Source organism: Perognathus longimembris, chromosome 2 (genome assembly GCF_023159225.1).
Source record: "Perognathus longimembris pacificus isolate PPM17 chromosome 2, ASM2315922v1, whole genome shotgun sequence".
In the NCBI taxonomy this organism is placed as follows: domain Eukaryota; kingdom Metazoa; phylum Chordata; class Mammalia; order Rodentia; family Heteromyidae; genus Perognathus; species Perognathus longimembris.
Window position 1 is genome coordinate 20,412,233 of NC_063162.1, and position 24,099 is coordinate 20,436,331.

A 24,099-nucleotide genomic window follows, 5' to 3' on the forward strand; every position below is an offset into this window, starting at 1 on the left:
CTGAAACTCCTCAGTTTGTACAATTAATAGACGCTACAAGAAAAAAAAAAGAAAAGAAAAGAAAACGTCGCGAGGAGAGCATCAAGCTTTTCAAAACAGATATTGAGTAACCCTCCTAGAAGGTGCGGCCCGCCAGCCCCGCCCCACACACCTGAACCGGTGGGTTTCCGGAGGAACCACATTTCCCAGCTGCCCCAGCAAGTTCCCGGCGCCTGCGCAGTGGAGAGACAGAGACCTGCGGAACTCCCGCGCTTTCCGGCTGCCCAGCCTCTCAGCCTTGTGCCCTCGCCATGGAGGGGGTCGCGGTGGTGACGACGGGCAGCCCCGACCCGGCCGAGGCCGAGGGGGCCGCTGCCAGGCCGTCCCCATCTCCTGACTCTCCGCCTACTCTCACCCCGGTGCCCTTGCCCGAGGCGGGGGCTTCCGGGTGCTCGGGCTCCCGACCCCCAGAGCTGGAGTTCGAACGCAGCCTTGGCCGCTTGAAAAGCCGCTTCGAAGACTACGACGAGGACCTGGAGGAGGAGGAGGAAATGGAGGAAGACGAGGAGGAGGAAGAGGAGGAGGAGGAAGAAATGAGCCACTTCTCGCTCAGGCTGGAGGCGGGGCGGCCCGAGTCCGAGGACGAAGAGGAGGTATTTGCAGCCTGGGAGGCCTGGGGGGTGGGGGGTGGTTGGCCCTCGTCAGCCCCATCCCCCGACCCCCTCTCCCATGGCTGCTGCAGCGGTTGGCACCGGTGCCCCCCACCTCACCCACCCTGTCGCGTGGCGCGTGGCGCGGGCAGGCCTCGCTCCCTGGCCCCATGGCCTGCCCACGTATGTGAGGTTCCCGCGGGTCGCTTAGGGCTCTCCGAGTCGTCCTCACTCATCCTGCAAAGAATTACTGAGATTACTGGCGTGACGGGAGGGTGAGGCGTCCCGGAGATGTTACCCCTGCCCTGGAGATCCGTTACCCCTGCCCTGAGAATCGTCTCTTTCTGCAGGGTGTGGATGGGAAGGATGGTAACCCTTTCTCTATTTCCTTAATAACGTGGTACTTCATTCATCAAGTTAGATAGTGCATTTGCAGACTCGGAACGAGTTTATGAAACTTGAACACCAATATAAAGAAAGTTTTCCCATTGTGTAAGAAAAATACGGTGAGATGACGTTTACTGTCAACTTACAATATGTCCGAGAGAATCCTATCCCTTGGAAACATTGCTCTATACTGAATCATTGTAACTTTCAGCCGTCTTTTGAAGGGTTAGAGTTCTCTGCTTCTATGTTGCAATTCAATTTATACATTGTTTACAGAGAAAATTTGTGATTGTGGTTTGATTTGTTTTGCTAGGAGATGGCAGTGGTCTGTCTCTTGCTGTGTTGCCCAGGCTGCCCTTGAACTCCTGGGCTCAAGCAAGCTATAGGCGCCTGATATAGCTGGGAGTACAGACGCAGTCCACTAGGCCTGGCTGGTTGAAGAATTTGAGAAGGGAAAGGGTTGTTAACTTAAAGCTATCACCATTGCCTTTACAGCGCCTGATTAATCTTGCTGAGCTGACCCCATACATCTTGTGTTCCATTTGCAAAGGTTACTTAATAGAGGCGACTACCATTACAGAATGTCTTCATACCTGTAAGCATGTGGTTTACAATTCTGGATAATATTTTCCATTTTTTAAATCTTTAAAATATCCTAAGTAAAACATTTTCTTCTTCAACAGTTTGTAAAAGCTGCATCGTAAGACATTTCTACTATAGCAACCGATGTCCAAAGTGCAATATTGTAGTACATCAGACACAACCTCTTTATAACATAAGGTAAGAAGAATATCTAAGTAACAGCTATTTTAAGGCTTCCCCCACCCCGTGTAAGTTTGACAAGATGTAGTTGGGAATAAATTATTGACCTCCCTCAAAATTAAAAGAGAATTACATGTGTGTAGAATACTTACTTTGTACCAGGCACTGTGATGTCTACTGAGGATAAAAAGTAAATACATACATAAAAAGAAAAAAAGAAAACAAGCTTCTTTCCTTGAGGATTTTAATCCCATCACCCAAGTTAAGGGGATATTTTAGTCATTTTCATTATATAATACTTAGGCTATTATTTCAGAAGGAGTACTGAAACAGCTGGTCTCTTCATCAGTCAAGTCGTCATGACTTATTAACCAAGTTTTTAGTTTACACTCTGCTTCCTAGGAGAAGAAAAATACCATAAGTAAATTTCTTACATTCATTTACAAGTAATAAGTTTTTGTTACCTTTATGGACAAGTGAATGTTTTGTAGGTGATACACAGAGGTTTAGAATACAATCTCTGCCCTTAAGCTCAAATTCTTGAGGAATGGACCAAATATCACAAGGAACAGTTTAATGTACATCAAGGAATCCGTGAGTGCTTATAATTACATATAAGTACTTAAGTTCTTCTCAGATGAGCTATATCTTAGTTGCTAGAAGTGGTGTCTTTCCCTCTAAGGGAAAACAAGGTGAATTCAGTCTACCAAAATGCATGTCTCTGAATTCTGAGGTATTCTTCATCCTTTCTTTTTTTATTAGGTTGGACCGACAGTTACAAGACATAGTGTACAAATTAGTGGTCAACCTAGAGGAAAGTAAGTTTTTTATTGCATAGTTGTGAACCTCAGCATCTCTGACTCTACTAGTTACATTTTAAGTATAATTTAGTCTGTGTTTTATCATATTTTAGGAGAGAAAAAGCAAATGCATGATTTCTATAAAGAAAGAGGTCTAGAAGTGCCTAAACCTGGTAAGTTTGGCTGAATACTGCAATATATTTATAGATTAAAGAATTCTAAAGCCGGGTGTGGTGGTTCACACCTGTCATCCTTGCTACTCAGAAGGCTGAGATTTGAGGATCATGGTTTAAAGCCAGCTGTGCAGGAAAGTCCATGATACTGGGACAGTGCCCAGGCCGAGAGTTCAAACCCCATGAATGACAAAAAGAATTCTAAATTAATAAAACTTGTGCCCTTTGAGGTTCTTTTTAAGAATAGCTACTTATATGATCAGAGAGGGAGAGATAGTCTGAAGATAATGTTGCAGTGTAAACTCAGTTAAATTGTTTAAAGAATAGGGGTATAGGCTCTGGAGCTAGACTATTTTTTTTTTGCCAGTCCTAGGCCTTGAACTCAGGGCCTGAGCACTGTCCCTGGCTTCCTTTTGCTCAAGGCTAGCACTCTGCCACTTGAGCCACAGTGCCACTTCTGGCCATTTTCTATATATATGGTGCTGAGGAATTGAACCTAGGGCTTCATGTATACAAGGCAAGTACTTTTGACACTAGGCCATATTCCCTGCCTGGAGCTAGACTTTTTAGTTTGTTCCTAGCTCTGTCACTGTACTAGATGACCTTAGCAAATAATTTCAGGGTCTGTTTCCTTATCTATAAAATATAGATGATAATGGCACTTCATTTTTTAAAAAGACTCGAATACTACAAGCACTTAAAACAGTGCCTGGCACATAGTAACTGCACAGACATTTTTATGATGCTGTAATATAATGTAGTATGACAATCAGATTTGGCAGTTCTTCTACTACTGGTGGGTTAGGCAAGTCCCTTAATTTACTCCTAATCAGTTTGGTTTTTCTCCTTTTTTCTTAAAGAGCAGGAGTTGAGCTGGGAATGTGGCCTAGTAGGAGAATGCTTGCCTTGCATACATGAAGCCCTGTGTTCAGTTCCTCAGCACCATATATATAGAAAAGGCCAGAAGTGGCACTGTGGCTCAAGTGGTAGAGTGTTAGCCTTAAGCAAAAAAGAGAAAAAAAGCCAGGGATAGTACCCAGGCCCTGAGTCCAAGCCCCAGGACTGGCACAAAAAACAAAAAACAAAAAGCATGAGTTACAGGCATGATAGAATTATAATAAGTACAGGCTGAATATAATGAGCTAAGAATAAACCCTGACACATATAGTTTTTATAAAGTACTATATACAAATCATGTTATTCTGATGAGCTCTGTCTGGGGCCTGAAAAACCAGCCAACCATGTCAGCCTTCCCTTGTGGAGTAGATTCTGAGTTTCCCGCTAAATACACTGGTGTTGGACAGCATAGATGTTAGTAATATAAGAGAATGATAAAGTGCTTTATGCTCTTTTAGTCAACATAGTTTTAATTGCCTTTTTTTTTCAAATATCTCAATGTAAAATTGTTATTTGTTTGTTTGTTTTGGCTGTCAAATAGCTGTTCCACAGCCCGTCCCTTCAAACAAAGGAAGAGCTAAGAAAGTTCTAGAGTCAGTGTTTCGTATTCCACCTGAACTTGATATGTCTTTATTACTAGAGTTCATTGGGTGAGTACAATTAAAAAAAATTGTACCTTTTAACTTTAGCATAAAGAAATGGTTTTTTGGACTGGGAATATGTCCTAGTGATAATGTGCTCGCCTCGTATATATGAAGCCCTGGGTTCAATTCCTCAGCATCACATATATAGAAAAAGCCAGAAGTGGTGCTGTGGCTCAAGAGGTAGAGTGCTAGCCTTGAGCAAAAAGGAGCCAGGGACAGTGCTCAGGCCCTGAGTCCATGCCCCAGGACTGGCAACAAAAACAAAACAAAAGAACAAATGGTTTTTTGATACAAAGTGTTTATATGTAGTTTAGGTTGGTCTTGAACTTCTGGTCCTGATGCCTTAGCCTCTAAAGTGCTAGTATCATAGGTGCGGCCCACCATGTCCACCTAAACAACTTTTATTGAGATCAGCTGACTATATTTATTGATAAGATAGTGATTGGTTACATGTTAAAGAAAATATATAATACAAAATACAGAAAAAGTTGGTTCCATTCCCTCCCTCTACCTCCTTTATTACCCCCTCCTCCCCACTCATCATCATAATTTGGTCAAAACAGGGCTCAGAGCCATAAAGAACGTTTCAAAAATTCCAATTACAAAATTATCCTGTACTGGGCTGGGAATATGGCCTAGTGGCAAGAGTGCTTGCCTTGTATACATGAGGCCCTGGGTTCGATTCCTCAGCACCACATATACAGAAAATGGCCAGAAGTGGCGCTGTGGCTCAAGTGGCAGAGTGCAAGCCTTGAGCAAAGAGAAGCCAGGGGCAGTGCTCAGGCCCTGAGTTCACGGCCTAGGACTGGCAAAAAAAAAAAAAAAAAAAAAAAAAATCCTGTACTTAGATTATTATTTTTTTAATTCTCCTAAAAATTATTACAAGAGCTAGGTGCCAGTGGCTCATGCCTTTAATCTTAGCTACACAGAAGCCTAAGACTTGCAGGAATGTGATTCAGAGTCAGCCTGGGCAGAAAAGTCCTCAAACTCTACCTCTAGTGGCGATATCCATGGCTCCAGTGGTAGACCCTCAGCCATAAGTGTGAAAAGCTGAGTGAAAGACCCTGAGTTTGAACCCTGGTTCTTGTATAGACCCAGAAATTATGGAGGCTGGGGACAGGGCTTCAGTGAGAGAGTAGTGGCATAGAAAGCATAGTGCCCTAAGTTTAAATCACAGTACGACAACAACAACAATTTAGAATATTGGGTATTTCGATTTGCTGATTTTTGATTTTACAAAATTTTTGATTTTACAAAATTATTTTCCAAAGTAGTTAGATATTTTTTGTAACTCCAAGTATTACACTGTAGCCTGTGGTATACTCGATATTGCGACATTGTAAAACAGACTGTTGTCACAAAGTTGGCATGTTTCAAACTAGATATTGTATCTTTATAGCTCACAGACAAGTCAAAATTCTTTTCTTTTTTTTTTAGAAAATCTAGGCTAGTATGTAGCTCAGTGGCAAAGAACTTGCCTAACAAGTACAATGTCCTGGGTTCGATTCCCAGTTCCAAAAAGAAAATACAGTTTAAAAAAGTCTATATTTCTTTTTTTGCCTCAGCTATTTTCTCATAATCATAGGATGTCCATAGAATTTCTTGTTACCTATACTGTGTTGTTACATTCGTCTCTTGAAATATTCATCCTGTATCCTCAAGTTGATTTTTTTTCTTTTTTTGCCAAACCTTGGGCTTGGACTCAAGGCCTGAGCACTGTCTCTTTTTTCTTTTTGCTCAAGGCTATCACTCTACCTCTTGAGCCACAGCACCATTTCCAGCTTTTTCTGTTTATGTGGTGCTGAGGAATTGAACCCAGGGCTTCATGCATGCTAGGCAAGCATTCTATCGCTAAGCCATATTCCTAGCCCCTCAACTTGATTATTAAGAAACTATATAGGAAGCTCTTTGCTGACAGGACAAGTGGTAGGTGAGCTGCCCAAGTGTAAATACAAAGGTTATTTACACTTGGTTTCCTGGGATGTTATCAAGACTAAATGAAAAATGTTCATAAATATATGATAGCTAATATAAGGTGTGGCACAAAGTAGGTGCTCAGCATCAGCACCCCTAATTTCTGCTATGACATTAAAGTAATTGATTTAATCAAGGAATGTCCTTGGGCTCTAGAAGAAAGGCATACTGAGTAAAATCATGACAAGGTGGTTATGTTGCAAGTGAAACAGCAGAAAAGATAGAAGCTTTGTAAGAAATCTTACCATATAAAAGTTAACTATAGATGGAAAACACACTGATTACTATTATATGTATGTATGTATGTATACATTTTATACAGAGAGAGACAGAGACAGACAGACAGAACTGTGTGCTGGTGGCTCATGCCTGTAATCCTAGATACTCAGGAGGCTGAGATCTTAGGATGCACTTCAAATCCAGCCCAGGCAGCAAAGTCCATGAAACACTTACCTCCAATTAACCACCAAAAAGCTAGAAGCAGAGCTGTGGCTTAAATAGTAGAGTGCTAGTCTTGAGCAAAAAAAAGCTCAGGGACAGGACCCAGGCCTGAGTTCAAGCACCAAAAAAAAAAAAAGAGACAGACAGACAGACAGAGAAATTAAGCTTGTAGCTTAGGTCTGTAATACTAGCTACTCATTCTGAGATCTGAGGATCTCAAGTAACCTGAGCAAATAAGTCCTTGAGACTCTAATTAACCAGCAAAAAAGCTGGAAGTGGAGCTGAGACTTGAGTAGTAAAACACCAGCCTTGAGCAAAAACAACCAAGTGAGAGTATGAGAGGCTCTACATTCAAGCCCCAGTATCAACACTGACAACAACAACAACAACAACAAAAGACTTAAAAGAGAAATTGTAGTTTAAGCTGCAAAATGCTAAAAGCCAACTGTGGAGACACTCTCAATATTGTATCTTTTTTTGGAGTGTGGTGGCTCACACTTATAAACCTAGCTTCTTAGGAGTTAAGAGATTGGGAAATTTCTGTTGGAAGACCAGCCTGAGCCAGGCACCAGTGGCTCACACCTGTAATCCTAGCTACTCAGGAGGCTGAGATCTGATGATCATGGTTCAAAGCCAGCCCAGGCAGGAAAGTCCATGAGATTCTTATCTCCAGTTAGCCACCACAAAACCAAAGTGGTGCTATGGCTCAAGTGGTCTTTAGAGTGCTAGCCTTGAGCTGAAGTGCTCAGGGACAGTGCCCAGGCCCAGAGTTCAAGCCCCATACATGACAAAAAAAAAACAAAAAACAAAAACTAACCTCCAAAACAAAACCAAACAGCCTGGGCAAAAAGTAAGACTCCATTTCAACCAATAAAAGGTGTGTGCAATGTGTGAGTCTGTTATCCTAGTCATTCAGGAAGCAATCTCAGTCCAAGCCTACTCAGTCATAAATTTGAAACTATCCAAAAAAGATCTGGAGGGGTTGGCTCAAGAGGAGGAGCACCTGCCTAGTAAGTGCAAGGCTCTGAGTTCAAACACCAGTACCACTAGCAAAAAAAAAAATATTATATATATACATATATATATATGGAAGAAATTAAGTATAGAAAGTTACATTAAATGCTAAACAAAACTCCTTTTGCCTTACCATCAGGTAGCAGAAATGCCAGTTACATTTGTTTATTTCATAATAGTTTAAGGTGGTCATGTTTTAAAATAAGTCAATGTTTCTCAGATTTTATTTTCATGTTTATGTTTTTGATTCATTTAATTTAAATATTGACTAGGCTTGCTCTCCTTTTTCAGTGCTAATGAAGATACAGGACATTTTAAGGTATTTTACTTTTATTAATTTCATGAAATGATTCTGTATATACAGTTGAGTCAGCCTAGCAATCTAATGGAGAGTATCTTTTATTATAAAAATATTTGATAAGTAAGTTATTAGAACATGTGCATTCAGCACTGCTCTGTTGTAATAGGTATGTGAGAATAAGAGATAAGCCTGGGGGCTGGGGATGTGGCCTAGTGGCAAGAGTGCTTGCCTCATATACATGAGGCCCTGGGTTCAATTCCCCAGCACCACATATACAGAAAAGGCCAGAAGTGGCGCTGTGGCTCAAGTGGCAGAGTGTTAGCCTTGAGCAAAAAGAAGCCAGGGACAATGCTCAGGCCCTGAATCGAAGCCCCAGGACTGGCCAAAAAAAAAAAAAGAGAGAGATAAGCCTGGGCTCTGTGGCTCACACTGGTAAGGCTAGTTACTTGGTAAGCAGAGATCAGGGGATTGAGGTTGTGGCCTAGCCTGGGCATAAAAGTCCACTCAATGGCTGGGTATAGGGGTGTGTGCCTATTACCACAGGTATGGAGAAAATACAAGGGCTAGCTATGCGATTTCCTGTTATCCCCAGTGACATAGGGATGCAAAAGTAGGAGAATCACAGCCCAGGCTGGCCTGGCCATAAACGAGACTAGACCTGGAGAATAGCTAAGGCAAAGGGACCAGAGGTAAGCTCAAGTGATAGAGCACCTGCCTCACAAGCATGAGGACCTGAGTTCAATCCCCAGTAGTGACTGCCTCCAAAAAAGGAATGGGCTGGACACTGATGGCACCTGTAATCCTAGCTACTCAGGAGGCGGAGGATCAGGGTTAGAGGCCAGCCTGGGTAAGAAAGTCTAAGATTCTTATCTCCAATTACACACACACACACACACACACACACAACAGACCTGGAGTTGTGGCTCAAGTGGTAGAGCTCTAGCCTTGAGCAAACAGTGCCCAGGTCCTGAGTTCAAGCCCCAGGACTGGCACCAAAAAAAAAAGAAAAAAGGAATTTGTTTTTCAAAACAGTAGAAATAAAACAATAAGCAAATACTTTATAAAATTGTGTTAAATGTGAACTCAAAATTTTATTTACATGCAACATTTTTGAGTCAAATTAACCTGGCTACTTCAGTCATTCACTGAGATTTTAGAAGTAAGATAATCTGAGAATTGTGTTAAAGGCCCCCAAATCCCAGATGCCATGTGTACAGTGTGGCTGCTGTAGTAAAGTCATCCAGAAATCATAACTTTTTTTTCCTGTCAATTGTGGGGCTTGAACTCAGGGCCTAGGCACTGTCTCTGAGCTTTTTTTTCTCAAGACTAGCACTTTAGGGGCTGGGAATGTGGCTTAGCGGTAGAGTGCTTGCCTTGCATTAATGAAGCCCTGGGTTTGATTCCTCAGTACCACATATACAGAAAAAGCCGGAAGTGGCACTGTGGCTCAAGTGACAGAGTACTAGCCTTGAGCAAAAAGAAGCCAGGGACAGTGCTCAGGCCCTGAGTTCAAGCCTCAGGACTGGCAAAAAAGAAAAAAAAGAAAGACTAGCACTTTACAACTTTAAGCTACACTTCTGGTTTCCTGCTGGTTAATTGGAGATAAGAGTCTCATAGACTTACTGCTTTGAGCTGAGATCCTCAGATCTCAGCCTCATGTGTAGCTAGGGTTACAGGCATGAGCCACTGGCTCCCGGCTTGGGAATGAATAGTAACTTCTTTAAAGGGGAAAACCATCTTATAGTTATTTGGGATTGTAAATATTAAGGAATAGGTGCCTTTGATCTTTGAGATTTTCAATGATTGTCGAAGCCTACATATGCTAAAGTTGAGTGAATTATTGGTTGTATATATTGTTTTATGAACACTCTAGCTTAGCGATATGAATTAAAACACAGAAATAGGCAAGTATTTCTCTAGATCGAAGTTTTCAATCTTTGTTTTTGGTTGGTCATGGGTTTTGAACTCAGGACCTAGGCACTGTCCCTGAGCTCTTTTGCTTAAGGCTAGTACTCTACCACTTTGAACCATGGTGCCACTTCTGGTTTTCTGGTAGTTTATTGGAGATGAATCTCATAGGGGACTTTTCTGCCTGGGTTGGCTTCAAATTGTGATTTTTTTAAATTTTATTCATTTATTTATTTTGCCAGTCCTGGGCCTTGGACTTAGGGCCTGAGCACTGTCCCTGGCTTCTTTTTGCTCAAGGCTAGTACTCTGCCACTTGAGCCACAGCGCCACTTCTGGCCATTATTTATATATGTGGTGCTGGGGAATCGAATCCTGGACTTCATGTATCCGAGGCAAGCACTCTTGCCACTAAGCCATATTCCCAGCCCCAAATTGTGATCTTTAGATCTCAGCTTCATGAGTAGCTAGTATTACAGGCATAAACCACCAGCACCCAGCTTGGATGGAAGTACTTTATAGTTTATCTCAGATGACTATGATAAAGGCAACTTAATAAGTCTCCATGATTTTTGGTTAACTGAGTCTCTTATAAAGAATGGTACCAGTTGGTTCACTTTAGGTAAGTGTTGCATATCAATGACACATTTTATAACATGGGAAAGTGGCAGGTAACTTTCTGTATGGTACCATCATAGAGTTATAACTCCTATGTGCTCGAAGGTATCTGTCCAGTCACCTCCAGAAGTCAGATGGCTAACAGTTCTAAAGCCTCATAAAGAATAAACCAGAAATAAATCCATACTCTGCTGTTTCCACAAAAGTACATGTATGCCTAGAATATTTATGTCATTCTGCCCCCACACATCAGAGAACATGATAATGATTCCACCTGTAAAGTGTGATCATGCCTCTAGATTGAACACCTCATTTCCAGGAAACATGGAACAACAGAATGTGTTCAATTACATGAAGGGATATACTAGACCACAACTCCACATGGCAAACGGCTCGGTTTCTTCAACAAATAAAAAGGAAAGAGGTAAAGGAATCTAGCTGGAAACTGTTGATTGAAATGGCTCAGCCAGGCACTGGTGGCTCACGCCTGTAATTCTAGCTATTCAGGAACTGAGATCTGAGGATCATAGTTAAAAGCCAGGCTGACAGAAAAGTCCAGGACTCTTATCTCTCCAATTAACCACTCAAAAACTGGAAGTGGAACTGTGGCTCAAAGTGATAAAGTACTAACCTTGAGCAAAAGACCTCAGGGACAGAGCCCAGGCCTGAGTTCAAGTCCACAACAGACAAAAAAAAAGAAAAGAAATAACTCAAGGAGCATATAAATTGTTAATTGCAGTGTATCAGCATATTTAAGTTTTATTTGTTTTTGTCTTTATTATGAATTCATGATGTAAATATATTTTTACAACCCATTTTTTTATTTATCCTTATCAGTTCAAATTGTCCTGTCATGCCATAGTCCTTGCTATCTGATATGACAACATGTTCCATGTCTTGTACATCTCTTTCCTCAAACATAGAGCCAATCATTTCTCCAAGGAGTCCTACTTCCTTTTGGTGGTCATTGGTATTACAGAGTCACATCTGGTTTATTTGATACCAGATAGTCATTGTTTCTATGCCTTTTCAGTTAACAAAGGTTAAGTATTTTTCAGGGTAATAGATCTGAGTTGATAGTATCTTTCTTACTAGAAGAAATTTTAAAATCTTCCTACAAATCTTTTTTTTTTTTTTTGAGACAGTCTGTTTATGCAGACTTGTTCCCAACTTGTGATCCTCCTGCTTCAGCCTCCTGGATTCTGGGATCACAGGGATATACTACATGTCTTAGCTGTTTCAACTTTCATCATTATATTTTTGATTTTATAGATGTCAGGAAAGATTACTATACTAATGTGGAAAGAGGTGGAACTTTCTTAGTGTTTATTTGTGCCTAGTGTAGGAGGCTATTACATAGAGTAACAGAAGAGTAGCAAATCATATGGGAGTATAAAAAAACCCTATTGAGTATGGGGTATAAGTCTACTCCAGTACTTGATATTAACCTAGAAGCTGTCCTGCTAGGCAAGTCCTATAATCGCAGCCCAGGAAAGAGCTTAAGAATAAGGAAGGTGAATGCTATTATTATGGAACAAATGTATATCTAATCTGCCTCAGTCCCCTAGATATCCATTCTAAACTCACTTGCTCGTTCACTGTCTCTGCTAGTACCAAAAAACATGTAGCAAGCTTCCTAATAGGTATCCAGTAGTTCTGATTCTTTGAGCTTTTCATTTGCATTAGTTGGTGATATCCTTAATTTTTCAGAAAAAGGAAAGCAGGATAGTATTGATCTCTACTGTCCTGCCTCAGATTTGTCTTGCATCACGTTCCACACATTTCTGAATAACCTTTCTTTCTTTCTTTTTTTTTTTTTTTGCCAGTCCTGGGCCTTGGACTCAGGGCCTGAGCACTGTCCCTGGCTTCTTTTTGCTCAAGGCTAGCACTCTGCCACTTGAGCCACAGCACCACTACTGACTGTTTTCTATATATGTGGTGCTGGGGAATCGAACCCAGGGCTTCATGTATATGAGGCAAGCACTCTTGCCACTAGGCCATATTCCCAGCCCCTAAATAACCTTTCATTTTCCATACTAAAGGGAAAATTATTATGAATTACCTTTTTTATTTTAAAATGAGACTCACTGTATTGCCCAGGCTGATCTCAAATTTCTGGGCTCAAGGGATCCTCCTGTCTGTCTCCAGAGTATCCTAAGCTATAGGTATTGACACCATACCCAGCTTACTATGGACATTTTTAACTCAAAAAGTAGAATAGTAGGCCAGGTGCTGGTGGCTCATGCCTGTAATCCAGGCTACTTAGAATGCTGAAGATGTGAGGATTGTGGTTTGAAGTCAGCCCAGGCATGAAAGTCCATGAGACTCTTTATCTCTAATTAATCACAGAAAAAGCTGGAAATGGAGGTGTGGCTCAAGTGGTAGAGTACCATCTTTGAGTGAAAGAGTAGCAACTAGGTCCTGAGTTAAAGACCCAGTACTGGCACCAAAAATTAATTAAGTAAATAAAATAATTATTGGCATATTTCTCAAAGAGGGGAAGCTGTCCAGAATTCCTATTTTTCTTCTTTGGTGTTTAAGTTAAAATTTCATAGTAATTTTTCTTTCAAGATCCTATTGAATAGTTTTTGCTATAAAATTTGCATTTCAATGTTTGTATATATTATATACATATAAGTATTTGTAAACATAGTATATATGAAAATAGTTTTTATCTACTTATTTTTGTAGCCATTGGAAAAGAAGTTTGTTCGAGTTTCAGGAGAAGCAACTATTGGACATGTAGAAAAATTCCTCAGAAGGAAAATGGGTCTTGATCCAGCTTGTCAGGTATAGTACATGTACGTAAGATGGTAGGTGACATTGTGAGACTATCTTTAGCATATTAGCATATTAAAGAATCATCTAGAATTTCATCTAGTGGCTTTTATCTTATGATGCTGTAGGCATTGTAATTGCCAATTAAGTATCGATTCACAGAGATGTCCATCCCCAAATTTAGTCATGTTTGATTTACAACCCGTTTCTTAATTGTTATTGATGACCATCTCTTGATGTCAGAGAAAAAAACTGAGGATATTGTAAATACTAAGAGATTTCTAGGGCCTCAGCTTCAGCAGAGCAAAAGATTATCAACTTTTCTTAGGAGAACATCCTTACATAAGGACAAGCAAGGTCCAAAAGCTGCATATACCTGTAATCCTAAACTACTTAGGGGGCTGAGATCTGGAGGACCATAGTCCATAGTTTGAAGCCCCTGGGCAGAAAGTCTATGAGATTCTTTCCAAAATAACCAGTCAAAACTATTTTCAGGCTGAATATGGTTTAAGTGACAGAGTATCAGCTGTGAGCAAGCAAGAGAAGTGAGCATGAGGTCGAGTTCAGACATCAGTACCCCTCTACCTTTCTCCTCCACAAAAAATGAGAGAAATAAGGAAGGTTGTGATTTAAAGCCAACTCAGGGAAAAACTAGTGAGATCTCATTTCAATCAAAAAAATCCACATGTAGTGACATACACCTGTTGTTCTAGCTATATTGGAAGAATCAACAGGATCTCAGGCTAAGCCCACCTGGGCATTGATTCGAGACCCTATGCCCAAAACAAAAGGGCTCAGGGCTTGATTTAGGTGGTGGAGCACCTACTTAACAAGCACAAGGCCCTGAGTTCAAACTCTGGTGCTCTCCCCCCAAATAAAAGTAATACCCAGGAGGGTTTTCTCCAGGATATGGGTTACTTTCTTCGTTAGCTTCATCAAAGTACAATACCCATTTATAAATGTCATAGTTGGAGATTTAAATTATTTAAAAGCTGGGGCTCATGGAGTGACTCAAGCAGTAACTTTGCAAGCAAGTATGAGGCTCTGACTGTAAATCCCAGTACAGGGAGAGAGAGAGATAATAAATAAAATGCCCAAGCTCAAATTTGGTGTTAGGGATTCTACCATTTATTCATTTGGTTGGTTGGTTGGTTATTGTACTGGAGCTTGAACTGTCTCTTAGTGCATTTTTTTTCTTTTTTTTTTCTGCCAGTCCTAGGGCTTGGTCTCAGGGCCTGAGCACTGTCCCTGGATTCTTTTTGCTCAAGGCTAGCACTCTACCACTTGAGCCACAGCCCCACTTCCGGCTTTTTATATATATATATATATATATATATATATATATATATATATATATATATATATATATATATATATGTGATGTTGAGCAATTGAACCCAGGGCTTCATGTATGTAAGGCAAGCATTCTACCACTAAGCTATATTCCCAGCCCTGTCTCTTAGCTTTTTCACTCAAGGCTGGTGCTTTACCACTTGAGCCACAGCTCAACTTCCAGCTTTTTGGTGGTTACTTGAAAATAAGAGTCTCATGGACAATCCTGGCTGGACTGGTTTCTGAGTAGCTAAGATTACAAGTGTGAGCCACTAGTACTTGCCTTTTTTTATTTTTTGGATTGTTAAAATTATATGCATATGTGTCATGTGCAACATTGTGTTTTGAAATTGTATATACTGTGTAATGGCTAAATTGAGCTAAATTGACATAGCTATAACTTGAGCTAACTCAAATTTACTCAAACTTGAGCTATACCTTCAGCCTTTTCGTTTCTACTTTTGTTCTTGAGATGAGTTCTTGTCATTATTTTTGGCCTGGACTACCATTAAGCTTGTAATCCTTTTACATCTGCCTCCTAGATAGCTATGATTATAGGTGTGCTCAACTACATCTAGTTTAAAAACTATTTTTAATAATCCTAGCTACATAGGAGGCTGAGATCTGAGGATCACGGTTCAAAGTCAACCCAGGCAGAAAAGTCTGTGAGACTCTTATTTCTAGTAAACCACTCAGAAAACCGGAAGTAGCACTGTGGCTCAAGTGGTAGAGTGCTAGCCTTGAGCTGAAGAGCTCAGGGACAGTGCCCAGGCCCAGAGTTAAAGCCCCAGGACTGACACACACACACACACACACACACACACACACACACACTCACTATTTTCCTTTACACACACACACACACACTATTTTCCTTTTTTTTTTTTCCCTAGGGCCTGAAGCTCTTACTCAGCTTGCTTGCTCTCTCTCAGGTCCTGTGTTCAAGCTCGAGTACTAAAACACACACACACACACATACACACACACACAATAAAAATTTCTCTTCCCTTGATAATGCGTATTTTTCATTCAGCTCTGAGACTCATGTTAACATTTCTGTCTAAGACAAGGATATAGAAGTTGTGTAGTTGTGTAGAAAAGAGATACAGACCCCAATATTGCTCTTTAAAAGGGCCTGCTTAAGGTGGCTGTTAGCTTCATTTACAAACTTGGCTTCCAAATACCTCTCATCATAGTATGGCCAGGCACCAGTGGCTCACCCCTGTATAATCCTAGCCATTCGAAGCCAGCCTATGCAAGTAAGTCTGAAACTCTTCATTTAAACAACAAAAAGCTGGAAGTGGAGCTGTGGCTCAAGTAGTAGAGCACTAGGCTTGAGCACAAAAAGCTCAGGGACAGTACCTAGGACCTGAGTTCAAGCCACAGGATTGGCACAAAAAACGTTTCCTGACTGGTAAGAGTGTTTCACTGGTACATGAACTATACAAACAATGGAGCTATGATTAGAACCTACTTTTGGTAGGCAAAAGTGCTAACATGACTAATCTTTAAGAAAAACCCTAAATTCTAAACATCAGGAAGGCATTGGCCACTGTTTTAGAAAAGGTGTACCCTAGGTATTTCTTCTCTACTGAGGGGAGGCCAGAGGGGATGTACATGGATTTCTCGAGGCTAGCACTCTTGCCACTAGGCCATATTCCCAGCCCCGTACATGGATTTCTGTAGACCTCATTTTTTCCCTTTGATCTGGTTGTGTGTACTTGTTGTATCACTGGAACAAGTCATAGCCAGGATTACTCTTGAGTCCAAGGGATATCCATCTAGGGGTTTAACAAACATGGGTCACTTTGGGGACAAAACAAACAACTGACTTTCTGTTGAATACATTTATGAAATATTTATAGTGATAACTGGTCTCCTTCCTATAATCCCAGACTGAGGCCAGAGGACCATGAGTTTGAGTCCAGCCTGGGCTACATAGTGAGATGCTGTCCCTCTGCCCACCACACATACACACACACACACACACACACACACACACACACACACACACACACATTATTTTTGTGTGTGTGAATTATGGTGAATCACCCTTTAAAACACATCATGTAAAGTTGGGCACAGTTTATTAATGTTTTTTGTTTTGTGTGCTGGTATTGGGGCTTGAACTTAGGGCTTGGACACTATTCCTTAGCCTTTTCGCACAAAGGTCATATTTTACCAGTTGAGCCACAGCTTTTCTTCCAGCTGTTGTTGTTGTTGGTTTCGCCAGTCCTGGGCTTGAACTCGGGGCTTGGGCTCTGTCCCTGAGCTGCTTTTGCTCAAGGCTAGCACTCTACCTCTTGAGCCACAGCACCACTTCTGGCTTTTTTCTGTTTATGTGGTACTGAGGAATCAAACCCAGGGCTTCATGTATGCTAGGTAAGCACTCTACTACTAAGCCACATTCCCAGCCCAACTTCAGCTTTTTGATACTTAATTGGAGATGTAATCTTATGGACTTTACTTCCTCGGCTGGCTGCTAATGTTTATCCTTAGATCTCAGTTGCTTGAATAGCTAGGATTACAGGTGTGAGCCACTGGTGCCTGGCTAACATTTTTTAAGTTTATAAAACAGCATATGTGGTATGGTCCCATTTTTGTGAGAAAAAAAAATAACCCAAACATCCATATAGCACACATAGCATCAAGAACTATCAAATATTAACTGACCAGCTGCTAAGCTTGGGACTAAATTGTAAGAAAAATTACTATTTTACAGCAGAGTTTTTTGTTGTTGTTGTTGTTATTGTTGTTTTGGTAGTATTAGGGATTGATTCCAATACCTTGTGTGCTTGCTAGGCAAGTCACTTGCACTCTTGCTTAATAGATTTTTTTATGATGTTGCAATGCATCCTGTTTTTTTGTTTTTTGTTTTTTGTTTTTTTTTGGCCAGTCCTGGGCCTTGGACTCAGGGCCTGAGCACTGTCCCTGGCTTCTTTTTGCTCAAGGCTAGCACTCTGCTTGAGCCACAGCACCACTTCTGGCTGTTTCCTATATATGTGGTGCTGGGGAATTGAACCCAGGGCTTCATGTATACAAGGCAGGCACTCTTGCCACTAGGCCATATTCCCAGCCCTGTTTTGTTCTTAAGAAAAAAACAGTAAACTATAATTTTTTCCCCCAGTCCTGGGGCTTGAACTCAGGGCCTGGGCACTGTCCCTGGCTTCTTTTGCTCAAGAGTAGCACTCTACCACTTGAGCCACAGCGCCACTTCTGGCTTTTTCTATTTATGTGGTATTAAGGAATCAAATCCAGGGTTTCATGCATGCGAGGCAAGCACTCTACCACTAAGCCACATTCCCAGCCCACTATATGTATTTTTTAATATTTGTGAAAATTCAAGGTTAAAAATCTAGTAAACATGATTTAATTTATGAGATTGAAGGGATCATTTTGAAAATTATACTGATTGATTGTCCTGCTGTAACTCGCACTCCTTGCAGTTAGCCTCTAAGACCTTTTATAAAAATATTTAATCAGTCCAAAATAAAATAGCTAAGTCTCATCTGTAAGTAATTATATTGTGGGTTTATTTTTCCTTCCCTTTCCTTCCTTTAGATGATACTTTGAAACAGGGAAGTGGTCTGATAATGCTTTGCTTTCTCATAGGTAGATATCATCTGTGGGGACCACTTGCTAGAGCCGTACCAGACTCTCCGGGAAATCCGACGTGCAATAGGTGACTCAGCAATGCAGGTAGGTCTCAGACTTACCAGGCCTATGCTGAACACACAAAATTATGAAAAAGAAAAGGTCCATGTTAATAGCAAAGTTTTCATGTAGTCCACAATTTTCTTAAAATTTTCTGGACTACAAATCAGTAATTGTAGTTAGTATTAAATGTATACTGTGTGTCAGACACTGTTAAGTATTTTGCATGGATTGATCTGTGGGGTAGGTATTCTTTTCTCCATTCTAAAGATAGAGAGACTGAGGTATAGAAAATACATGTAATTCCTACAGTGACTCAGTGGGTGAACCAGGACTCACCCCCCCCCCCCATGCAGTTCAGTCCCACATTATTTGCACTCTCATCACTGCACTAGCTACTAAGCTAATACACTCATCCCTTAATGATGGGTGTATATTTGAAGAAATCCATCATTAGGCAATTTCTTTTCTTTTTTTTTTTTTTTTGCTAGTCCTGGGGCTTGAACTCAGGACCTGAGCACTGTCCCTGGCTTCTTTTTGCTCATGGCTAGCATTCTACCTCCTGAGCCACAGCACCACTTCCAGCTTTTTCTGTTTATGTGGTGCCGAGGAATTGAACCCAGGGCTTCTTGCATGCTAGGCAAGCACTCTACCACTAAGCCACATTCCCAGCCCTGAGTGCTAGTCTTGAGCAAAAGGAGCTCAGGGACAGTGCCCAGGTCCCAAGTTCAAGCCCCAGGATTGTTTAATAAAACAAAACAAAACTGCCTTTCTCCACAGCATCTACATACGTATGTCTGAGACACAGATTACATATCCATGAGAACACTTTGTTTCTTTGATGAAGGGTCATTACCAGGGTTCAAATTCATTCATGATTTATCTACCTCAAAGGAAAAGCTAGGAGATAGCAAGGGAGGGAAAGATGGTAGGAACTGAGATCTTGGCAGTTGGAGTAAAATCTCACAGGACCTTGTTGGTCATGGTATGAACTTTGGGTTTTAATTGAATGTGGTGGGAAACTATTGATTGGAGAGTTTTGAGCCAAAATGAAGGGACATAATTTGACTTAGAGAAGACTCTGGTTGGGAGGTAATGTATTACTCTATTTTGTGTCACCATAACAAAGTATCTGAAGGGTCAAAACTTAGAAGTTTATTTGGCTCATGATTTTGATGGCTGGAAAGTCCAAACAGCATAATGCTGGTGTTCTGGCCAGAGTCCATGGCTGACAGGTGGAACCGGCAGCTTGCAGAAAAGAGATGTGTGTGTAAGGGAACAGGGAGTGGTGCTGGAAGCATGACTTAGTTGAGTGCCAGCCAATGAGTAAAGTGTCAGATACCAAGTTCTAGTTCCGATCTTGGAACCAAAAAAAGGAAAAGAGAGAGAGAATAGGCAAAGACAGCTAATTCATTCTCTATCATTCTTTTTGGCATTGCTGAGGATTGATTCCTGGGCTGTGCTAACAACTCAAATGAATCAGTCCCAGTAGATCTGACCCAGTCCCTTGAGACACAGTAATTCATTCTTGATAGGAGAGTCCCAGTGACCTAATAACAGCCCACTAATCCTGACTGACCTCTTTGAGGTTCCACCATCTCAACAACCCCATACTTGAGATCAAGATTCCAGCGCATGAACTTTTTTTTTTTTTGCCAGTCCTGGGCCTTGGACTCAGGGCCTGAGCACTGTCCCTGGCTTCTTTTTGCTCAAGGCTAGCACTCTGCCACTTGAGCCACAGCGCCACTTCTGGTTGTTTTCCTTATATGTGGTGCTGGGGAATTGAACCCAGGGCCTCGTGTATACAAGGCAAGCACTCTTGCCACTAGGCTATATCCCCAGCCCCCAGCACATGAACTTTTGAGGGACAAACTGTATCCAAATCATGACAGATAGTTACTAAGACCATGAACAAGCAACCTAAAAAGGAAACATGTAGATAATAATGTTTACAAATAATGTAAACGGAAAGCTAGATAAAATTTTGCTTATAAGCACTTATTTCATAGAATGTGAATTTATATAAGCATTGAGGTAATTTTGATGTCTTGAAACAGCTTGTAACTACAATTTCAGTTTTATATCTGCATATCAGTATATTTCACAAAATGATGCTTTTCAGTTCTCAAACATAACTATGCAAAAATTAACCTTATATAAAGTTTGATTTATATGCATGTAAATCTGTTAGTAGAATCTTTCTATTTGTGTTATATGAGTTCATTTACTTTGATAATGCTAATTAGTCTGGAACAGGTTTCATGGTGCATAGACCAAGTATGGTATGAGGTTGACCTTTATTTCACTTACACTTATGTTTTAAATATTTAAGTTTCAATTCTTTCAGATAGGCACCTGTCCTTTAATGTACCATTCCTTGTTGACTCACATACCTAGCATAAGTACGTAAGTTACTTTCCTAGCCCTTGTGTTTGAATTTGTGATCCCTTTTTTGGGATTCTGGTGAGCTTTGGCTAGAGTTGCCAGGAACAGAAGCCAGATTGCAGTGAATGGAGTTGTGGGTGAGACATGAGGAAGCGGAGCCATGGATGAGCTTAGCATAGAAAGAAAAGATAAAATGCAGCAAGAGCAGGACTGGAAGGGTGCAGCTTAGGTGCCACCACCTCCTCTGCTGCTCAAAGCAGATCTTGCACATCTCCCAGACTCTTTATTTTTAGCTACTTTTCCAGTGCATCTGAAGGTAGAAATAGCACCTGAGGAGAGTGGGTGCTTACTGGGTACAGAGGATACACCTGGAAAGAGGAGATAGAAACACACAAAAAAGCAGATCTAAACACTGGAATGACTGTCCTCTCCTAAAGATACTCTTCAAGGAGAAAATCAAATATACAATATTTTACATTTCTTTTAATTGGGTGAGAGTCTCCAAGTTTTACTTACCACTTACCATAATAGTGAGCTGCATTTATGTGTTCCATGATGTTTTATGACAGTTGGTTTCATATATGTATATATGTGTATATGTACATATTTGTATATATACTTATATATGTGTATGTATATATATATACATATATATATATGAGATTATACACACGCAATGCTTAGGTAGTCTGTGAAGAAAGAAAACTATTTCTTTTTTTGTTTGGTTTTGTTTTTTTGCCAGTCCTGGGGCTTGAACTCAGGACCTGAGCACTGTTCCTGGCTTCTTTTTGCTTAAGGCTAGCACTCTGCCTCTTGCGCCATAGCGCCACTTCCAGCTTTTTCTGTTTATTTGTTTTGTTTTTGTTGCCAGTCCTGGGGCTTGGACTCAGGGCCTGAGCACTGTCCCTGGCTTCTTTTTGCTCAAGGCTAGCACTCTGCCACTTGAGCCACAGTGCCACTTCTGGCTTTTTCTGTATATGTGGTGCTGAAGAATTGAACCCAGGGCTTCATGTATAGGAGGCAAGCACTTTACCACTAGGCCGTATTCCCAGCCCTTATATTTCTTTTTTTGAGAGGAGAGAGGTGGTTGATTTTTTTTTTCTTGTATACCTGTATAGCCTAGACTGCCTCAAACTCATGATTTATTTCAACCCCCAAGTGTTAGGATTTAAAAGTTTGTACCACCATCTTCAGCTTATTCCTTCAGCTCTTTTTGGAGAACTGGTTAGTTAGAAACATGCCTGGTACAGTTACATGGTAATGACAAAATTGGCTCCTGAGAGTCTTTTTTTTTTTTTTTTCCATGGTCATGGAGCTTGTACTTGGACCCTCGGTGCTATCCCTGGGTTTTCTGCTCAGGGTTAGTGCTCTACCAATTGAAGCCACAGCTTTATTTCCAGTTTTCTGGTGGTTAGTTGGCGATAAAGAGTCTCATGGACTTTCTAACCCATCCTGGCTTTGAACCATGATCCTCAGATCTAAGTTTTCTGAGTAGCTAAGATTATGGGCATGAGCCACCAGTGCGCCCAGCCTGAGAGTCATTTAAAAACAAAAAGGCATTGAGCCTGTATGGTGGCATACCTATAGTCCCAGATAGTTGGGGGAGTCAGGCAAGAAGACCACCCTGGAGTTCTAGGCCAGGCTAGGGACTATAGCAAGACTTCACCTCAAAAAAGAAAAGGAAGAAGAAAGCAACACGTGTTTGGTGATGAGGCAATTAAGTAAATCAACAGATATATTTATCTAGGACCCTTGATTCTCTTAAGAAATTTCTTTTTTTTGTGATAATATGTTTATGTCAAAGAATTTCACATTAGTGATGGGTTAGATCATTTATAACTAGCTTTTAAAGAACTATTAAACTAGTTTCTCGCTTTCTCCCCCCTCTTTTCAGGATGGTCTGCTTGTCCTTCATTATGGTCTTGTTGTTTCTCCTCTGAAAATAACTTGAATATGCTAGGGGTATTATGAGGAAGAGGAAGAGGTTTTTTGCACAACTGCATCTCACCAAAGATTCCCACCAAACAGTCACCACCACTCTGCTGTGTAAGACAAATGTCTGTTTTCAGCACCCGGAACAATAGCATTTATAGGCAATGGGAATGTATCTGTTTCTCCAGAGACTATATATTAAAAAGCACTCAGCTCAGGGCAAAAAGTTGACAACACTGAAATTTTAAATTCCTTGTAATTGCAAATATTTTGAGGTTGTTTTCTGCTTCCTTCCCATCTTTGAGGTAAACTGGTGACTGTCTACTCCTTTGTTAAGCAATAAATCTTCCAAGTTGGTGTTTGGGTTTCTGCTGTCCTGAAAGGCATCAGTTGGGCAACATCTTTTTGGAATAATGAAGATGTATTTGAATCAGATTCAGTTTAACAAAAGTCAGTCTTTGTTAACCTGCAGTGTACTTTCAAAGACCCTGTTGACCCTTTTTTGTATGTTGTATCATAGTTTAAGCTTGTATCTTTTATGTCAGTAACACTACTAAGGAAATGTTACTCAGTTCTAAAATGGATGAATTACTCTTACTTTGTATGGAGAGACTGTCACTTATAGGGGTTTTGGCCTGTGCCATAAGCCTCTGATGTAATAATACATCTTCACATGTCTCAGAAGAGGTGCTTCTTTCTGATGATTTTTAAATTTTATTTGCCTATACAGTTGGTTGTTACCAGTGCTTCAGGCATAGTGGTATCATTCAAGATTCCTATAGTATGGTTGTTGATACCTCCTAATAGCACTGCTTCTGAAAGTAACAAAACACTTCAGGTGAATTTCAGAAGTTTACAGAATACTTACTCTTTTCTTCAGTAAGACAGCTTTACCTATTTAATGTTTAAAGTTCACTTACTCATTTTATCACTAAACGCTCACTTTCATGCAAAGACTTCCATTTTAAACATTATTTTGACTAAAATTGTTATCCTAATGCTTTCTAAAAGACATATTTTTACATTCTATTTCACAGAATTTCCAAATGTGTATAGAACTTTAAAAATTGGACACAGATTGGCAGTTGTTTTGTAAAGAATGTGTGAGTTGTGTATCAATCTCTTTCTTCTAACATTTAATAAAAATTTATTTTAGCCTATTTTGAGATGTCTTTACTGTGGATTATGTATGTGTGAATGTGTGCATGCCTGTGTACCTGTGTGCCTGTCCTGGATCTTAAATCTGGGGTCTGGGTACAGTTTTCAGCTTTTGTGGACCATTTGAGCCACAGCTCCACTGCTGGCTTTTTGATAGTTAACTGGAATTAGAGAGTCTCTTGGACTTTTCTGCCCAGATAGCTTTGAACTGTGATCTTCAGATCTTAGCCTCTTGAGTAGTTAGGTGGGAGCTACCAGTGCCCAGCATTTAATGTGGTTTTTTTTTTGTTTTTTTTTTTTTTTTTTTTTGGCTCA

At 40.6% G+C, this 24,099-nt stretch overlaps 1 protein-coding gene across 3 annotated transcripts; it reads left to right on the forward strand.

Moving 5' to 3' along the window:
• Positions 1 to 232: 232 nt before the first annotated feature.
• Pcgf6 (polycomb group ring finger 6) lies at positions 233 to 23,786 on the forward strand. 3 transcript variants are annotated; one of them, XM_048338329.1, is made up of 10 exons: positions 233 to 632; positions 1,512 to 1,611; positions 1,700 to 1,796; positions 2,541 to 2,596; positions 2,692 to 2,751; positions 4,190 to 4,298; positions 8,013 to 8,040; positions 13,237 to 13,335; positions 18,268 to 18,354; positions 22,589 to 23,786. In XM_048338329.1, exons 1-10 carry the CDS (start codon positions 291 to 293, stop codon positions 22,643 to 22,645), a joined length of 1,035 nt encoding a protein of 344 aa, XP_048194286.1. In that variant the 5' UTR covers positions 233 to 290; the 3' UTR covers positions 22,646 to 23,786. The 3 variants fall into 3 exon arrangements, with proteins under 3 accessions (XP_048194286.1, XP_048194285.1, XP_048194287.1); XM_048338328.1 differs by lacking the exon at positions 22,589 to 23,786 and having other exon boundaries at positions 18,268 to 18,772; XM_048338330.1 differs by lacking the exon at positions 22,589 to 23,786 and having other exon boundaries at positions 13,237 to 13,346; positions 18,268 to 18,376.
• Positions 23,787 to 24,099: the final 313 nt, after the last annotated feature.

Bases quoted from the DNA above. Each gene is read 5' to 3' on its own strand.
- Pcgf6 (XM_048338328.1), top strand. From the start codon at position 291: ATGGAGGGGGTCGCGGTGGTGACGACGGGCAGCCCCGACCCGGCCGAG. The intron at 1,797-2,540 runs GTAAGAAGAATA...TTTTTTTATTAG, and splicing joins CAACCTCTTTATAACATAAG to GTTGGACCGACAGTTACAAG. The intron at 4,299-8,012 runs GTGAGTACAATT...CTCCTTTTTCAG, and splicing joins TTATTACTAGAGTTCATTGG to TGCTAATGAAGATACAGGAC.